General features: G+C 42.4%; 1 protein-coding gene across 1 annotated transcript in view; it reads left to right on the top strand.

Moving 5' to 3' along the window:
• The window catches only part of TSPAN3 (tetraspanin 3), a 36,472-nt gene extending 26,566 nt beyond the window's left edge, over window positions 1–9,906 (top strand). The window contains exons 6-8 of the mRNA XM_065558418.1: window positions 2,944–3,096; window positions 3,468–3,551; window positions 8,948–9,906. Of these exons, the coding sequence (XP_065414490.1) occupies window positions 2,944–3,096; window positions 3,468–3,551; window positions 8,948–9,040 (330 nt within the window). The 3' untranslated portion in view covers window positions 9,041–9,906. The remainder of the gene's footprint in view (window positions 1–2,943; window positions 3,097–3,467; window positions 3,552–8,947) is intronic.
• The last annotated feature ends 7,705 nt before the right edge of the window (window positions 9,907–17,611 follow it).

The raw sequence follows: 17,611 nt of genomic DNA, 5'->3' as shown, positions 1-17,611 counted from the left end.
TACCATGTTAGGGCTAGTCGCAGCAGCACTTCTACGTGCCTTGTGTGGTTGCGGCACAGCTCTGGGAGAGAGCTCTCCCTGCGCTCTTAAAAAAAAAAAAAAAAAAAAAAAAAAAAAACACACCTCAACGATGGGCATAGCTCCCAGCACTGGGGCACTGTTTACACTGGCGCTTTACAGCGCTGCAACTTGCTGTGCTCAGGGGGGTGTTTTTCACATCCCCGAGTGCAAAAGTTGCAGTGCTGTTAATTGCCAGTGTAGACAAGCCCTTAGAGTTAGCATCTGTACACTACCTCTGACATGCTGTTTCTGGTGGGTTGTGTAGCTTTTTGTGTGTGTGTGTGTGTCTGTGTGTGTGTGTGTGAAATCTGACTACACATTTAACAAACCAGGCATGTCTGTCAAACTGTAACTTCCAACTTTTTTGAATAGGTGTGCTTGTTTTTTGCAGGTGGGTTGACTGAGTATTGAATAAATGGTAATTAGATATTTAAGTATCTATTTGCCCTCTATTTTGATGGGTGCACAATTGGCACGTTAGTTTTTCAATAACTTCTTGTTTGTTTTTAACCCTTCCCCTTGGACTATCCATATCTTCGCTAACAGATAAGATCAATTCTTCATTTCCTTTTGTGTGATCATTTGCTAGGAAGCCCCAGGAAGATCACCAAAGGATCCTTTGGTGATAAATATCCAATATTTATTTGTTATATTGGGTTACAGATTGTATCCCAATACTCTGATGCCTGGACATGTCTACCATATATGCATAAAATCTCCTCTCACCACAATTTCTCCAGTACTTCTTCCCCTTCAATGTATGTACATATTTTAACCTATTGGAAGAGCTACTGTTTAAACAGTATTAAAGACATTTTATTTTATCATGTTACACATTGAGGTTACTGGTCCTCCTTTTCCAGATCATATCCCATTCATCTGGGATTATTTGTCCAGATCCTGTTCCCAGGTGTCATATATGGACACTTTTTTGTTAGGAAAAAAATCTGCAAAAATTATTATAAATTAGCTATTTTTTTAACTGATCGGATGCCATTGCTTCTATTAAAATTAGCTTTCTGTATACAACTGTCGTAGGAAGTTGAGAAACATAATGCCTAACTTGAAAGTACCGGTACTACGGGAGTTAGTTATTTATGATCTCTAATTTAGAAAAGTTTACTGAATAACGTCAACCCTATGCATTCCATGGTTCTTCCAATTTTTAAAACTCTGTGGTTCACAATTTGGATTAGGATCTGGATTATTTGCAATAAATGTCATTGGCAAGGGGAAAAGTTACCTTATCTCTAGTTCTGTCCCAAACCCATAGCAAAGGGTATGCTAGAGGATGTTTGTAAATTTCTGAAGGCTCTGATTTTTTTTTTATTAATCCAGAGTAACTCAACAATATTTACACTGCCACAATTTTCTTGTTCAATAAAGACCCATTGTTTGGATGTGTTAGAGTGCCCCAATCCACTGCTGCTTTGAGCTGGCTGGCTTGCTAGTACCATGTAATATTTGGTATAGCGAGTCTCCATGTTTAATGGGTTTGTACAAATATCTGCACTCACTCTTGGTCTTCTTTTTATTCTGTGTAAATTCTAACGGCATCCTCTGTGTTCCTGCTAGGATTTTATCTGGGATAATTACAGAATAATTGTGAAATAAGGAAGATCTCCTTGGCAAAAGGTTCATTTTTGACTGCAGCTGTTCTTTCTGGCCAAGAAATTTTGCATTCTTCCCCCAGCTCTCCAGTGGTTCTCCTTCCCTTCCCTTCTCTTCTCTCCTCCCCCCCCCCCCCCCATCACCACTTGCTTAAGTAGTGGTTTGACGTTTTAAATAATAGAGCTCTTCTAGGTTGTTTGAGATGTGAATTCCCATTTATCTTACAACATTTGTTGCCCATTGATACCCAAATGTTTTCTAAAATAATGGCTTCTCTGTGTCTGGCAAACTTAGAGCTAACATTTCGGATTTGGCATAATTTCTCCTGGCCTTAAACTCTGAGATTAACTCCCACATGTCAGCTTCAGTGGGTATTTGATTTTCTTCAGCCTTGACATTTCTACCTGACTTGGCTGCCATGTGTTCACTTGGAATCTGAAAGTCTTCCCTATACTGTGAGTCCAAAACACTCTTCTTCTTAGTGAGGTTTTTTAAATTTTGGATTTTTTTTTTTTGAGAATCCATTCTCTGCAGCCTTGTTCTCCAAAGTGTGCATGGGCGGGGGTGGGGTTGTGGAGTTTAGTAGATTTCTGGGGGCTGAAGGAAGCAAATCATCATCCCCTTAGGGCTCAGGCTTAAGGCTGCTATTTTAGTCCGTCCCAATTTTAATGTAGTACAGTACTGCATTGGTTTAGATTTGGTTCACATTTTGAAGGCTTTCTTCACACCCATGAGGGCTAGAAACATACTTGTTTAAAATGAGAGATTAAATTCTGAAGCACACTTCCATAGCAAGAAGTAGACTCTGTAGTCGGTTCTGTAGCCATTTGAGCACAGGAAATGGCTCCAGGCCTCCACTTGTCTGAAGAAAAGCCTAATGGAATAGGGCTTTTCTTAAACTTATAAGGAGTCCCAGATTTTTATGAGATGGAGAGCATAGAAAACTCAGTGTTAAACATTTAGCATCCAGAGATAGAATTCTAACAGTATTTCATAGCTAGTTTTCAGGATCTGCACCATAAAACTAGTTTGAAGTTGAAAGTAATACTAGTAACATTCAATCTGTAGTTTCAATTTTTGGCAAAACATTTGTCATGCTAAGGGGCAAGTGACAAGACCTACTCTAATGTTCAATATTTAAATAACACAGGCAGCCTCTTCTAATACATCTTTGTTCATGGCATTGTAATTAGTTAATGCATATTCTTAATTATTGTCCCTTTACTAATAAACTCTGATATACATGGTGGCCTTTTCTCTGTTTTTCTGCAGCTGCGCTGTTGTGGGATCCACAACTATTCAGACTGGGAGAACACTAAGTGGTTCAAAGAAACTAAAAATAACAGTGTACCCCTCAGCTGCTGCAAAGCATCCAGCACCAATTGTACTGGCAGTTTGACCCACCCAATGGACCTTTATTCTGAGGTAAGCTAGGCCTGTGAATTCAGTTTTAGTATGTACAAAGCTGACAGTCATTTAAATTTACCTGTTTTGATGGCCAGTGAAGAGGTTTGGGGTATATTTCATACATCAGGGATCTGATCTGGAGTCTGATAAATAACTTATTTTGCTCTTCTCCGTCTCAGTTGGCTTGCCCATCCTAAAAGCCAGCCTTCAAATTCCTTGTTTTTTTCTTGAGTTTTAAAGCCGTTAGCACTATACTTTAATTTTCTGTCCATTCTGCTTGCTGCCTTTGACATTTATTTCAGTTTATTAGTGGATATATAAGCAAAGCTTCTATGCAAATTTATGACCAGGCTGAATACTTCCTAAATGCTACTGCTTGCTTGTTTCAGGGGTGTGAGGCTCTAGTTGTAAAGAAGCTACAAGAAATCATGATGTATGTTATCTGGGCAGCTCTGGCATTTGCTGCCATTCAGGTGAGATTTCAAAACATTTACTCTTTTTAGCTGATAATCTTTCATATAAAAATGAAACTCTGGACTGTAATCCCAGGTTACCATGCAAATGCACCAGTCTTCAACAATTTTAGTTTTTATTTTGACTTTGAGTTCCATTGACCCAAGTGTCAAATAACCAAATATTTTAAATTGATGACTTGTGGTTATTTCTAAATTGTTCAGTGCCTTCACTTTTGCTGGAATGTGTCTCGCCTCCATTTTATACAAGATCTCCAATATAAATGACCAATGTATCTGAACATATCTGACATTCATGCTGAGCAAATACTTTTCATGGATACACTTAATGGTGGTTAACATTTAAATCAAAATCTTCAGTATACCCTATTTACTCAAATATGTCACACCACTTGTTCTTTGCAGCCTTTTGTGCAGTGTCTTGATATCCTAGTTTCAGTTGTTAGTTTATTGATGTTTCTTAGTATTCCATTTTTGTTGTTGCCAGGTACGGAGTTCAATGTTTAGCAACCATAGTTGACTTTTCTTGTCTGAGCTTAAGGTAGAATTCCCTCCCGCTCCCCCCTTAAGAAACATGTAGGGGAAAAGTTTATGAAGCTGTGTCCTAATTTCCAAAATGAGCTATATTTCTTATTTTGGAGTCTGAGGTGTGAAGAGATGCCCACCCTTTCTCTTCCCCCCCCCCCCCCCCCCCCCCAATGCACTTATTGAAGTGGTTATTAAAGCACTGTTAAAAATCCTAGCTCCTCAGCATGGGGCTATAAACCCATGCCACTCTTTCAATCATGGATGTGTGTGCCTGTCAGTGTCCCACTGGCTTGTCAGTTGTAAGTAAGCATGCTCATTGTGTAGTCTCTGCATTTTGGGTGGCACTTGCTTTGTGGTGCCACATGGCAGTACTCTAGCTATCAGCAGGGAGAGTCCAAATTATGTCTGCAGCAAAGGCTATGTAAACACTTTGCAAAAAAAAAATAAGGAAACATCAAAGGAGATTTTCTGCCCTTGCCAAGATATTGACGTAAGTTGTTTGAAATGTTTTCATATAGAACTGAAACAAACCATGCAACACCCATTAAGAAAATAGATTATAAGATCTTAAACACATAGCTCTGGTGTTCGGTAAACAGTTTCTGTTATTAGACACCTCTGACATTTCTGTTTAGCCCTGACTGCAATAGGAACTATTGACCTTATTAAATGTTACATCATCTAATTGGTTTTGTTGTTAAGGTTTCAGTATTAAATAAGACATTGGTTTAATCTAATTTTTGATATAGTCAAACTCTACTTTACTTTACTTTTAAGCCTAGTCCTAACTGGCTTTACTTTATTAAGTAAACCTCCAGTAGACCATTGTAAAGCTGTAGCATGTAGTGTGGCCATGATTCTGTGTAATGCAGATAAATGTAATTTCAGTACATACTTGTGCATATGGCACAGCAAGACTGTATAAAAATTAATTGAAACATGGACAAGAATGTAACCTTGAACAAATGGGCTTTGACCTAGTAAATGTGAATTAGAGCGGCAGTGATCTTCTCCATTCATTAAAATTTCTGATCAAGGCTTTAAGAATGCACACAGACCCCATTATGACCTCTTTCTGTTGTGTTTGTAATAGACAGTAAGAATAATGCTTCTGGCAGCTCTGCTTACAGCAACTCTGTATTGTCACTGTAACCGAAAAGTTTTTAACTTGTTTCCCCAGCTTAGCAAACTCAGTTTTGATTTGTTTTAAAACGAAAAGACTGAGGCAATGAAAGGTTACTTACATTTTTTGTTAAAAATAGCCCTTCTTCCTGGGAGCTGGTATTTCCTGATATTGAGCTAATACAGAACATTTTTAATAGCAGAAACTGTAGACCCACCAGAGTTTAAAGAGAAGTTGATGTGTGACAGCTCCACTAAAGTGGTAAGAGAAGGATAAAGAAAAGTGGTAGCACAAGTTTTCTTTGATATCCTGTACAAATTCTGCACAAGAAGTCATTCTGCATCACCAATGGGTATAATCTTGTCATTTTATAATATCTCTAAAGAAAGTGTCTGGCTCTAGAGACTTTTTTTTCTTTAACAAGACACTTAGCTTAGATGTCAGAATAAGGAACTGGGAATGAAGGGGCAAGAAAACAGTGTGCTTGTGCTGCCAGAACCTATACTGTCTGGTTAACTTGTCTTAAACTTCAATTGAAGGAATGCCATCAAGTTTTCATACAACTTTTTAAGATGGATCAAATTTGGGGGCTAATTTTGTGGAAGTTCTCAAAGTTCTAAATGTATTTAAAAAAAATCATTAGAAAATGTTATCATTGACTGTTCCTCCTCACAATATGCATTAATCGGGGTTTGTTCTGCAAAGAAAGAAAATGAAATTAATTTAATACTTGAACTAAAGTTTGAGACTTTGGTAAAGCCTTTTTCGTACTAAGTTATGACTCTTTAGAGTCATTGTTGAGTGACCGAGTAATATAAAAAGGACAATCTTAGGCTAAAAATGTGTGTATTAAAAAATCAGTAAGACTCTTCCATTGATTTCAAGATTTTAGAACCTTTTTCTGTTAAACTTAGCACCGTTTCAGTCTTCAGTAAAATGAGTTTGTGCTGTTGCACAGTTACTATTTCTGAGAGGTTGGAGCAAAAACTGTTGTTGGTTCTACAACAAACATAAAAGCTGCTTTTTCTTTACAATCTTTATCAGTTGCTTGGATTCTCTCCTATCTGAGGGGTTCCAGTAAAGCCACCACTTTGTTAATCCGTTAGGGGGGTGGTATAAGCTTCTGAGAAGCAGAGTGTAGGATCAGAGTTAATAGATTTAGGGTCACTTTTCTTTTAAAAAGTCCATTTGAAGTAGTGTTCAGACTTCCGGTCACTGGCTGGATCCTTTTGTCTGTGAGCATTCAAAGGTCTCAGCCATGTTGACAGTGTGGGCTGGTCTCCTGTAAACTGCAAGAAAGCTGAAAGGGGCAAATTCATCTAAATTCATGGGTTTTGTACATATATTCCTGATTAGCTGGGAGGCAATTTTTCTTAATAGCTTATTTTATATGGTTTGTTCAGTGGACCAGTGGTGTCATCAAAGGTGGGAGCTTTCTCAAAGTATTCCTGAGCAAGTTCTACTTCCTAAGACTTGCTTGACATATTAAGAAATAAACCCAGGTTTTTAATAAACTGCAGAGTGACCAAACGGAGCTAGTGTACTGTCAGCTAACATTGTGCATGTAAATTACAAAATGGCTGACATTAGGCAGTAGATACTGTGTAGTTCAAATTACAATGGGCAAGCTAAGAAAACACACTTATCCTCCATGATCAGATCTAAGTGCTTTGATGGAGGGAGGTGTGAAGATACAGCTTTCAAAAATAAGCAGATATTAACTTGTGTTGAAGATAAGATTTATTGGTCCAAGATGTAAGTACTAACTACAGTGAAGGTAGAGATCAATATTTTGGTGAACATTAAGATTTTTAACACTAACCAAAGTTCTCTTGATGAATAGGTAGTACCAATACTTTCAAGGTCTTTATTTTAAACAAAACAAAACACCAAACATGGAAATCTTTTCTTCTGCCAAAAATTTCAACAGCGTGTTTTCCTTTGGAGACTGATGTTCTAACAGCTGATGCACTTGGAAATCCCTCAAACTGTTCTATGAAATAATTGGCTGCATCCCATTAAATGCATGTAGAATCTGTCAGACATTGTTCTAGACCTGACTTGACCCAACAATACATAATTTGACTACCTTCACCCAGTCATAAGCTACGATTAGTTTTATATGTAATGGTTATAAACATTATGGAATTCCTTGCACTACACTCTTGTTTGAAATATGGTTAGTGAAATGGGTTGGCTTTTAATGATCTGTCAGTCAGGAATATTTATGGCAATGTTGGTATTGCCAGTGATTGAAGACTAATTCACACCTACATTTTATTAATTTTGAACTGAACCATGATAACTTAACTAAATTTAATACGTAACACAAACTTTGGCATTGATTTGCGCTAACATCACTTAATGTTACTGAGTTTCAATGTGCAAGTGTACATTCCTGGACACACAAACAACATTTAGTACATGACTTTAATCGTTTCAAATAACTGTCAAACTGTTACCCAACAGTGTGTTTCCTTGGTCAGTAAATAATGCAAATCTGAGAGGTGTGAATTTCTCTATTCAATGAAACCCAGTGGCAACATACATTCAGAATCTTCTTGATTTGTGCTGATGTATTGGTCTGCCTGCAGGCCTATTTTCCATTAAACTTGAAGAAGCAAGGCCAAATTTCAGCATGACTTGACTGAGTTGCAATGTTCCATTCACTTTCAGTCCAAGATTTATGAAGGAACCTACTGAATTTCTATAAATGTCACTCTGCAGGTAGATATCAAGTTATGTAAGAGAGCTGCTGTCTGTGTGTGTGGCCTCTTTGGGAAGTACATATCTGTTCAGACTTCTTCCTTTATTCAGCCTTATGAACGAATCTAAACAATAACTTAACTTGGCAACCTTTTCATAAGGCATCATAAAAGGGTAAAGTCAGACACTGTCGACTTGGTTGCAAAGCAGTTCAGCCTTCTCATTGATGTCTTCCTCAAGCATTTAACTTTTTTGTAAAGTACTTTGTTACTTACAGCCATGAATACATTAATCTCAGATTAACATCCTATGTACATTTATATGCTAATTAGCTGAACCCCCAGGTTTCTGGCAAGCTGCCAGAGTGGCCCTTAGAGCAGCTGTGCACTAACCTTTGCAGCACTAACTGGATTTTAAAAGGTGAAGACTGCAACCATGCACACACTCTGCCCAAATTGGGCACATGAGCAAAGAAGATTCCAGCTATACCATGTCCTTTTTTTTTTTATAAACAGACAAGTCAAATTCTGTTAACTTAAAGTACAGCCTGATTTTGTACATTCTGGATTACAGTAATTTACACATCAGTCATCAGATAGTATGGTTCTAATTTCCCCTTTGAAATGTTAAACTTCTGGCACTTGAATATTTCTTCTGTGGCAATTGAATGTTAAACCACTTCACCTTGATTTCAGTCTTTCTTACCCACTAATAAAGTTTCCACCCTTTTTAAATTAGTCTTGATTTACATCTGTTTGCATAATAGAGTCAGAATACAACAAATGATTTGACCAAGGAATAGCCTAATGAAAGATGCTCTTATAAAGTGATTTTTTGGTAAGGATCAGTTTGGAGCTTAATTTTATATAGTAGCTGGTAAAGCTTTTCAAAAGTCATCTTATTTTGCCTTTCAAATTACTGTACATCAAGCCTGAAGTGTGGTGAAATATACTGGCAACTAACCAGTGATTGGTTTCTGGACATTAATCTCTTACAAGTATCTCCTGTGTACTCAGTTTTGTTTTTCTTTTTTCCATAGCTGCTGGGCATGCTGTGTGCCTGTATAGTGTTGTGTAGGAGGAGCCGGGATCCTGCTTATGAGCTTCTTATCACTGGAGGAACCTACGCATAGAAGTTAATGCAAACCTAAGCTTGAATCTCTTATTTACTTGGAAGGTGAATGGGCCTGGTCTACTGCAGTAGTTTTCCTGCCTATGTAGACTTAGCTAAAACACACCCTGCACAGATGAGGACAGCTGTAATGTACACTGGTGATGAGCAAAGCAACTTGGCTTTCCACATACCCATATACTTACCTGTGACTCACTATTTTAGCCAGCTATTCATGTATCTAAATATGTTTTAGTATACTAGCAAACTTTCTAATTTCAGAACCATTTGCAGATCAAGATTAATTTGGTTGACATGAAAGTTAAAGGAAGTGTGCCTAATTTGGTAGATTACCTCTAAGCATTAATTCACTGATTCTTACATATATATATGGAATCCTTTAAATCTTCACTATGTGGAACTTTTTTTGGCCAAAGTTGTACAAAGGAAGTCTGCTGTATTTAATTTGTGATGGTAAATATATTAATTCTTACCTCTCACCAGTGTCGGTTTTTTTAAAAACATAGGTGAAGTCCAGTACACTTTAAAGATAAATTGTAGGAAATGACTACTAACCAAAATAATTTTAGAATCACAAGCGTGCATCTTTGATCTTCTCAAATTCAGAGATCCAATCTTTCAAACTTTAGTGTTTTAAAATAAAGCTGGCTTTTCAGGAGCAAAATGTATGCACTACTGTTCTATAATGAATTTTCATTTTTTCTATGAAGAGCTGTTTTATGTGTTGAGTGAACTGTTCTATTGTAGATCTTAAGTTGGTTTGGAAATACTGTAGCCATGTAGGGTAGCAAAATAGTATGTGAAAGTGATCTCAACTGTAAATAATAAACCTGATTAAATAAAATCTCTGTATATCCTCCCTCAAAACGTACCTGCTTGTATTGCATTTGTTAAAGGATTTCAGCACATCCAGCCTCTTTTGCTACAGCTCTCTAATGTGAAAGCATCTGTTTTATCGACAGATCTGTATTTTCTGATGTCTGATGCACCATTCTCTGGATAAATGGTAGGCCACTTACGGGTTGTGAATGCTTGAACATGACTCACCAAAGATCTAGTACTTCAAACAGGGTGGTAACAAAGTTATCATTCCCTTTGGAGAGAAGCTTTAAAAGCACCCCTCAATGGGAAATTACAATCAGCTATGGGTAATGCACGAAAGTTGCATTTTCAAAACTGATTTAGTCACTTAAGAGCCTAGTTCCAAAGTCAGTTTTGAAAATGCAACTTAAGCATTTTTGAACATTTTACCCGTTCTATTCTGAGCACTTACTTCCCCCATTCACCTTACTGCTCTCAGTCTTGCTTCCCCATCCCCCACTAGGTGGTGCTGCAGAGGCTCTGTAATAATTCTGTAACAGGCAGTGCTCTAGAGCAGGGGTGGACAAACTTTTTGGCCCGAGGGCCACATCTGGGTTGGGAAATTGCATGCAGGGCCATGAATGTAGGGCTGGGGCAGGGAGTTGGGGTGTGGGACAGGGTGCAGGAAGGGGCTCAGGGCAAGGGGTTGGGGTGGAGATGGGGCTCAGGGGAGGGGGTGCAGGGAAGGGTGCAGAGTGCAGGAGGGGGGCTCGGCAGGGGGTTGGGGTGCAGGCTCCAGCCTGGCACCGCTTACCTGGAGCAGCTCCGGGGTGGCAGCGGGGCTACGGCAGGCTGCCTGCCTGCCCTGGCCCTGCGCCACTCCCAGAAGTGGCGAGCACCATGGCCTTGCGGCCCCTGGGTGGGGGAGGGGCAAAGGGCTCTGTGCTGCCCCTGCCTGCAGGCACGGCTCCCCACAGCTCCCATTGGCCGTGGTTCCCCCTTCCCGGCCAATGGGAGCTGCAGGGAGTGGCGCACAAGGATGTGGTGCTGGCCGCTTCTGGGAACAGCGTGGGGCCCGCGGCACCATGGGGGAAGCAATCCCACGGGCCAGATCCAAAGCCCTGATGGGCCGTAGTTTGCCCACCCATGCTCTAGAGAAATCTGTAGTATCAATCATTGGAGGAAGGTGGAACAGACTAAATAGCATAAGGGAGCAGACCTAGCAAGAAGATGTCAGACTGAAGAAATTGGGAGAGCTGATGGGAATCAAAATGGAGGGACAATTCAAATCAAGCAGTTTTAAAGACTTTTGGGAAGATACTAAGGGCTTCTGGACACAAGTTGAAAGCTAGCTGAAGCAATGAGGAAAACACAGGAGCTCTGTTCTACAGGTCTGAAACAACCTTATGAAACGAAGGTTGTGAAAAAGCTCCATCATAGCTGTGCCAATTTTGATGGAATAAGCGGGACTGTTTATTCCATGACCGTATCACTGTACCATACTAAACAATTCAACGTGGTTCAGGGTTTTGAATATGGAGAGCCTGGCCTGCTAACTCCCTGAAAACACACAATTCATGCCAAAGCTTGGAAACTTAGTGATTAGGATACACAGAGAATTGGAAACTAAAGGTGTATTGGTTTTGCGTAACTCACTCAAATTTCAAGTTATGAACTTTCACTCACTTTTCAATAATTGAGCTTGCAATTGTGGCAGGTCTGTAAGACCTCATTTGTTAGAACAGTATCTTCTCCCAACAGTATCTTCTCCCATCTCCCCAGAGGCTGGCATGGGTTTATGGGGGAGGTACAAATCCACCATCAATAGTGAGACTAAAATGCTGGAGCAAAAGGGCTTAGGACAGGCAAGCTTCAAAAGTATTGTATATCTAATAAGTGTTAACTAACCAGTGGCCTTCTTGCTCTCTTGAAGTATGTAGCTTGGGCATGTGGATGGATTTTATCAAAATGCCTGGCATAAATCATGAAAATACTCAACTGATTGCATATGATCTAATTCTAGTTAAAGCAAATGATCTCTCCTTGGGTAGCTGGATTTAAAGCAGAGAATAGAGCCAACTGTCTCACTGTATTCCAGAACGTGAGACATGCCTGTATCATAGGTGTAGAAGTGACTGCCAGCTTTGTACAAGTGAAGATGGAATTGCCACTCTAAGGCTGGAGTAGTGCAAGATGGGGCAGCTTGTAGTTTACTTCTAGGTAGGGTGACCAGATGTCCTGTTTTTAAAGGGACAGTCCTGTTTTTTGGACCTTTTTTTATATAGGGGCCTATTACCCACCCACCCCCTGTCCCGTTTTTTCACAGTTGCTATCTGGTAACCCTACTTCTAGGCCTAGCTGGTCTAGGATTCACCTTGACCAGCTACATCAAGGTGAAACTACAACTTACTTTGTCTACTGTGTGGGGGTCTTTTTGTGTTGGTCATCTTTGTAAAAATACTTTTTGCCGAGTGTAGATATGGCCTGAATCAAATACTCATAACATACATCTCATTGGTAGTATTCTGGTCTACAAGATTGGCTCAGCAGAAACAGTATAATCGGCATTTTTAAAATTGTATGCCTACATCTAAGAAGAAATGGAATGGAACATAACCTTCCACATGGAAGATCCAGTTATAGTCGCTGTAATATTAACAGTGCTGTGTATGAAAGTGTGCACCTGGCTGTAGCTGGGCTTCCTCTGTACAGCTGGAGAATTTTTTTTTTGCTTTCACATAAAGAACTTTATTACACGTTTCAACTTTAAAAGGAAACTTTCTAACCCAGATCCGTTTGTATCTAGGTGAAAACATTCAGATTTACCAGCCTTCTGGCCATATTCCCACACGCTCTGAGTCCAGTCTGTCTGGTATTAAATTCTGTGCCCTTTTCTTTGCAAATTCATATGCTCCTAAGCAAAATTACAGGATCAGAAAAACAGACTTCTGTTATGTGGGTGGAAAAGATGTGCAGCTGCTGTAAAGTGTCTGGCTTTTAGGAGGCTGCTGAGATTGTTTTAGGTTCTTACTGCATCCATCACTGAAGTATCTGAGATTTACCAATTAACCTTTTCTTTCCTCTTCTCTCCCGCACTCCCCCTCCCCCATGCTTGGGGTTAGTTCCTGACTACACGTCTGTGCCTTTCCCACAGCAGAATGGAGCTTCACCAGTATTAGAAGAAACAATGGGAAAGTTTAGTGTGGGCCTACTTACTGAGTGATTGTCTAGTTCAGTGGTGAGCAAACTGTTTGGCTCAAGGGTCACATTGGAGTATAGAGATTGTATGGTGGGCCATGAATGCTCATTAAATTGGGGGTTGGGGTGCAGGCTCTGGAGTGGGATCAGAAATGGGGAGTTCAGGGTGCTGGAGGGAGCTGCGGGCTGGGGCAGAGGGTTGGAGGCGGGTGGGAGGGCTCCAGCAGGGGTGCAAGCTCTGGGGTGGGGCTGGGGATGAGAGGTTTGGGGTGCAGGAGGGTGCTCCAGGCTGGGACTGAGGGGTTCAGAGGGTGGGCAGGAGATCAGGGCAGGGGGTTGGGGTGCAGGAGGAGGTCAGGGGTGCAGGCTCTGGGTGATGCTTACCTCAAGCAGCTCCTGGAAGCAGCGGCATGTCCTTCTCCGGCTCCTAGGCAGAGGCGCAGCCAGGCACCTCTGGGCTCTGCCTGGTCCACAAGCGCTGCCCCTGCAGCTCCCATTTGCCTCAATTCCTAGCCAATGGGAGCTGCGGGGGCAGGGACAGCGTATGGAACCCTCTGGCTGCCCCTACATGTAGGAGCCAGGGGGGGGACATGCTGCTGTTTGTGGGAGCCGTGCAGAGCGGGCCATGCCCCTGACCCCGCACCCCGGCTGGAGTGGGGCAAGCCCCAGACCCCATTCCCTGGCTGGATTAAAACATCTGAAGGGCCAGATGTAGCCCTCCCTGGTCTAGTTCCCTATTTATGTTAAAAAGCTAGCAGTGTGTTTGACTTTTTCCATTTCCACTGGAGTCTGTTCCTGGGATAGCAGAGCTGTTGTAAGTCAGCATTGGAGTACAGTAACTCCTCACTTAAAGTCGTCCCGGTTAACCTTGTTTCCTTGTTACATTGCTGATCAATTAGGGAACGTGCTCATTTTTAAAGTTGTGTAATACTCCCTTCTAATGTCTTGGCAGCCGCCTGCTTTATCTACTGCTTGCAGGAATAGCAGCCCGGTGGAGCTAGCTGGTGGGGGCTTGGAACCAGGGTGGACCAGCAGCCCTCCATCAGCTCCCCGCTCCCCTAAGTTCCTTGTTCAGCAGCTGTCTGCAGTTCAGCTGTCCCCCTCCCCCCACTGCCATGTGCTGCTCCTGCCTTCTGTCTTGGAGCTGCTCCCCGAGGCTCCTGCTTGCTGGGGGGGGGGGGGGTAGGGAAGGAAGTGGGGAGCTAATGTCAGGGTGTCCCCCTCCCCCCTGCTCCTGCACCCCGCTTACCCCATCTTCCATAGGGCAGGGGGGACACACCAGGGTTCAGGACAGAGGGAGATTGCAGTAGCTGCTGTCTCAGCAAGCTGATCTAATTAACAAGGCAGTGTACTTAAAGGGGAAATGTGCATCTCTCCCTCCATTCCTGCTGCCTTGTGTAGAGAAAGAGTTAACCCTTGAGGGCTCAGCCAATTGTTAGTTCATCATTTAGCAGTAAGGGAAATATCCCACCCTCTGACTCCTCCACCTCAACCAAGCTTCACAATCATCGCTGTGTTCTAATATTAAATTGTTTGTTTAAAACTTATACTGTGTGTGTGTGTGTGTGTGTGTGTGTGTGTGTCTCTTTTGTCTGGTGAAAACAATTTCCCTGGAGCCTAACCCCCTCATTTACATAAATTCTTATGGGGAAATTGGGTTCGCTTAACATTGTTTCGCTTAAAGTCGCATTTTTCAGGAACATAACTACAATGTTAAGTGAGGAGTTACTATATATTGGCTGCACATGTCTACAAAGGAAGATTTTGCTCTTCCACACTAGAACTGTGAGGAGGTGCCCTTTTGCTACCTCAGCTTTGACTGTGCTGCTGTTCCTGTTTCCTCCCCATTCCAGCTTACGGATGCAGTTGATTTCAGCCATAGCATAAATCTGTGTTCCTATGGGCTCTGGGCTGGCTGCCTGTCCCTGCCCCGTTATTGACAATTCTCTTTCTTGGTCTGAGTTGCATATCCCATGTCAGGCTTGTCTTCCCTCCCCACTTGTCCTTTGCTTGTCTCTTCTGGCTTGTTTACACTCCTAGAGTAAAGGTGAGAGTGCTGCCCTCATTACCATTTAAGCATGGCATCGTCTTTGATACGAGTGTAAAATGGAATTACTTTTGGGAAATTCTATGGCCTGTGTCATGCAGGAAGTCAGACTAGATTATCACAAAGGGTCCCTTCTGGTCTGGGAACCTATGAAAGACCATCTTATTTTTCAACTTCAGCACATTAAAATAAGAAGCTTAATCATTCCTGTCACAATATCTCCTTGTATTCATGCATTCCTAGTGAGAGAGTTTCTAGTTTCTTTCAATTAACATGTCACTACTGTGGCGGAATCTGGGTAGGAATTTGCAGAGAGCCAATCTACCTTTACATATGACTTCATAGCTGTAGATATTTGCAGTAGTGATGTAGCTATGTTGGTCCCAGGACATTAGAGGCAAGGTGGATGGGGTAATCTCTTTTATTGGACCAACTTCTTGTTAGTGAAGGAGACACGTTTTCAAGGTACGCAGAGCTCTTTAGAAGAAGTGGGTTCAATAAAAGGTATTATCTTACCCACCTTGCCTATAACTGGTTACTCAGTTTTCTTTGCATGTTGATAATTCTTTCCCTTCAGGCAGCTTGTTGTACCTTTTGCTTAATTGTTAGTTTAATCAGAGTAGTGTATCTATGTAATACTTGCATATCCCATTACCATTTTTATATCAAGTGGTTCCTCTTGGACAATGTTCAGTCCATCAAAGATATTTATCTGATAACTGGATTACAATAAACCCTAATTTTCTTGGTATAAAAACAAGGACCTGTAATTCACTTCCAATTCAACTCTCCTAGTTGTAGCAACAGTGGAACATAGTATAGGCAGTGTTCAGGCATGTTTTACCACTCTATTGTCTAATTCAGGGGTGGGCAAACTACGGCCCATGGGCCGGATCTGGCCCGCGGGCTTGCCCCCCATTGCGCAATGGGCTCCGTTCATTGCCCTTGCCTCCAGGCACCGCCCCCCACAGCTACCATTGGCCAGGAATGGGGAACCGCAGCCAATAGGAGCTTTGGGGGAGGTACCTGGAGGCGCAGCAAGGGCAGCATATGCAGAGCCCTCCGCCCCCAGGGGCCGCAGCGCTTCCTGGAGCGGCGCGGTGTGGGGTCAGGGCAGGCTGCCACCCCAGAGCCCAAACCGATCCTGCACCCCGCCTCCCAATTCCCTCCCCTAAGCCCTCTGCCTGCACCACACACCCCTCTTGCCCCCAACCCCCTGCCCTGAGCCCCCTCCTGCACCCTGCACCCCTCCTGCACCCCAACCCCCTGCCCTGAGCCCCCTGCCACACCCCTCCTGCACCCCAACCCCCTGCCCTGAGCCCCCTCAAGCACCCCGCACCCCTCCTTTGCCCTAATCCCTTGCCCTGAGCTCCTTCCTGCACACCGCACTCCCTCCCACACCCCAACCCCCTGCCCTGAGCCCCCTCCTGCATCCTGCACTCCTGCACCCCAACCCCCTGCCCTGAGCCCCCTCAAACACCCTGCACCCCTCCTCTGCCCTAATTCCTTGCCCTGAGATCCTTCCTGCACACCGCACTCCCTCCCACACCCCAACCCCCTGCCCCGGCCCTACATACAATTTCCCCACCCAGATGTGGCTCTCGGCCCAAAATGTTTGCCCACCCCTGGTCTAAGTGATCATGGTCAGATGACACTGTAAGGACAGACAGCTGCCTGGAGCCCTCTCACACAACCACTCCTACTGTTGATACCACCCTACTGGAGCTAAACCTGTGATAGCAACAGTGGGAATTCTAATTTTTTTTTTGCAGGAATGGAGAAGAGTTTAAAAAAAAAAGTGTATTTGCCCCTAGATAGTACTACAGAGTTCCCGATTAAACTGGATATTGGTATGTATGTTTGAATTCACCCTGACTGCACAACTGGAAAGAATAATTCATCTACACACCCAGTTTTGGTGCCTTATGCTGAAGGAACAATGTAGATTATTAATGTGGAGAGCAGAGGAGAAGTTGCTGTGAAGAATTACACACACACACTTACATTACCTGGAGCATGGCAACAAGCCTAATCCAGCCTGCCATCAGCAATGAGCCTGAGGCTATTTCTAAACTACAATGCAAGAGCAGCACAGCTGCAGCTGTAGGACTGTAGTGCTTCAGTGCAGACACTCGCTACGGGGATGGGAGGGGTTCTCCTGGCGTTGTTGTTAATCCAACTCCCTAAAAGATGATAGGTCAACAAAAGAATTGTGCTGTCTGCAGCGGGGGTTAGGTCAGCTACATCTCTCAGGGGTGTGGATTTTTCACATCTCTGAGAGACATAGCTATGCCAGTGCAAGTTTTCAGTGTAGACTAGTCTTAACTTGATGTGAAGCATCTTGTCAACAGCTGTGGGCATTAGGGTAGCATCACTTTAAGTTTTTCACTTGTGATGTTTTCTACATTTAAAGGGAGAGGCTTACCGCTGTTAAAATGACTTTTAAATACTTTACAGTGAACGTTCATGCACTGTCGGCTTCAAACAATTTAATGTAAGAGTCAGTGCTTCCCTGTGCGGCTACAG

The sequence above is a fragment of the Chrysemys picta genome, chromosome 10 (genome assembly GCF_011386835.1).
Source record: "Chrysemys picta bellii isolate R12L10 chromosome 10, ASM1138683v2, whole genome shotgun sequence".
Taxonomy (NCBI): domain Eukaryota; kingdom Metazoa; phylum Chordata; order Testudines; family Emydidae; genus Chrysemys; species Chrysemys picta.
This window is presented reverse-complemented; position numbering and strand designations above follow the sequence as displayed.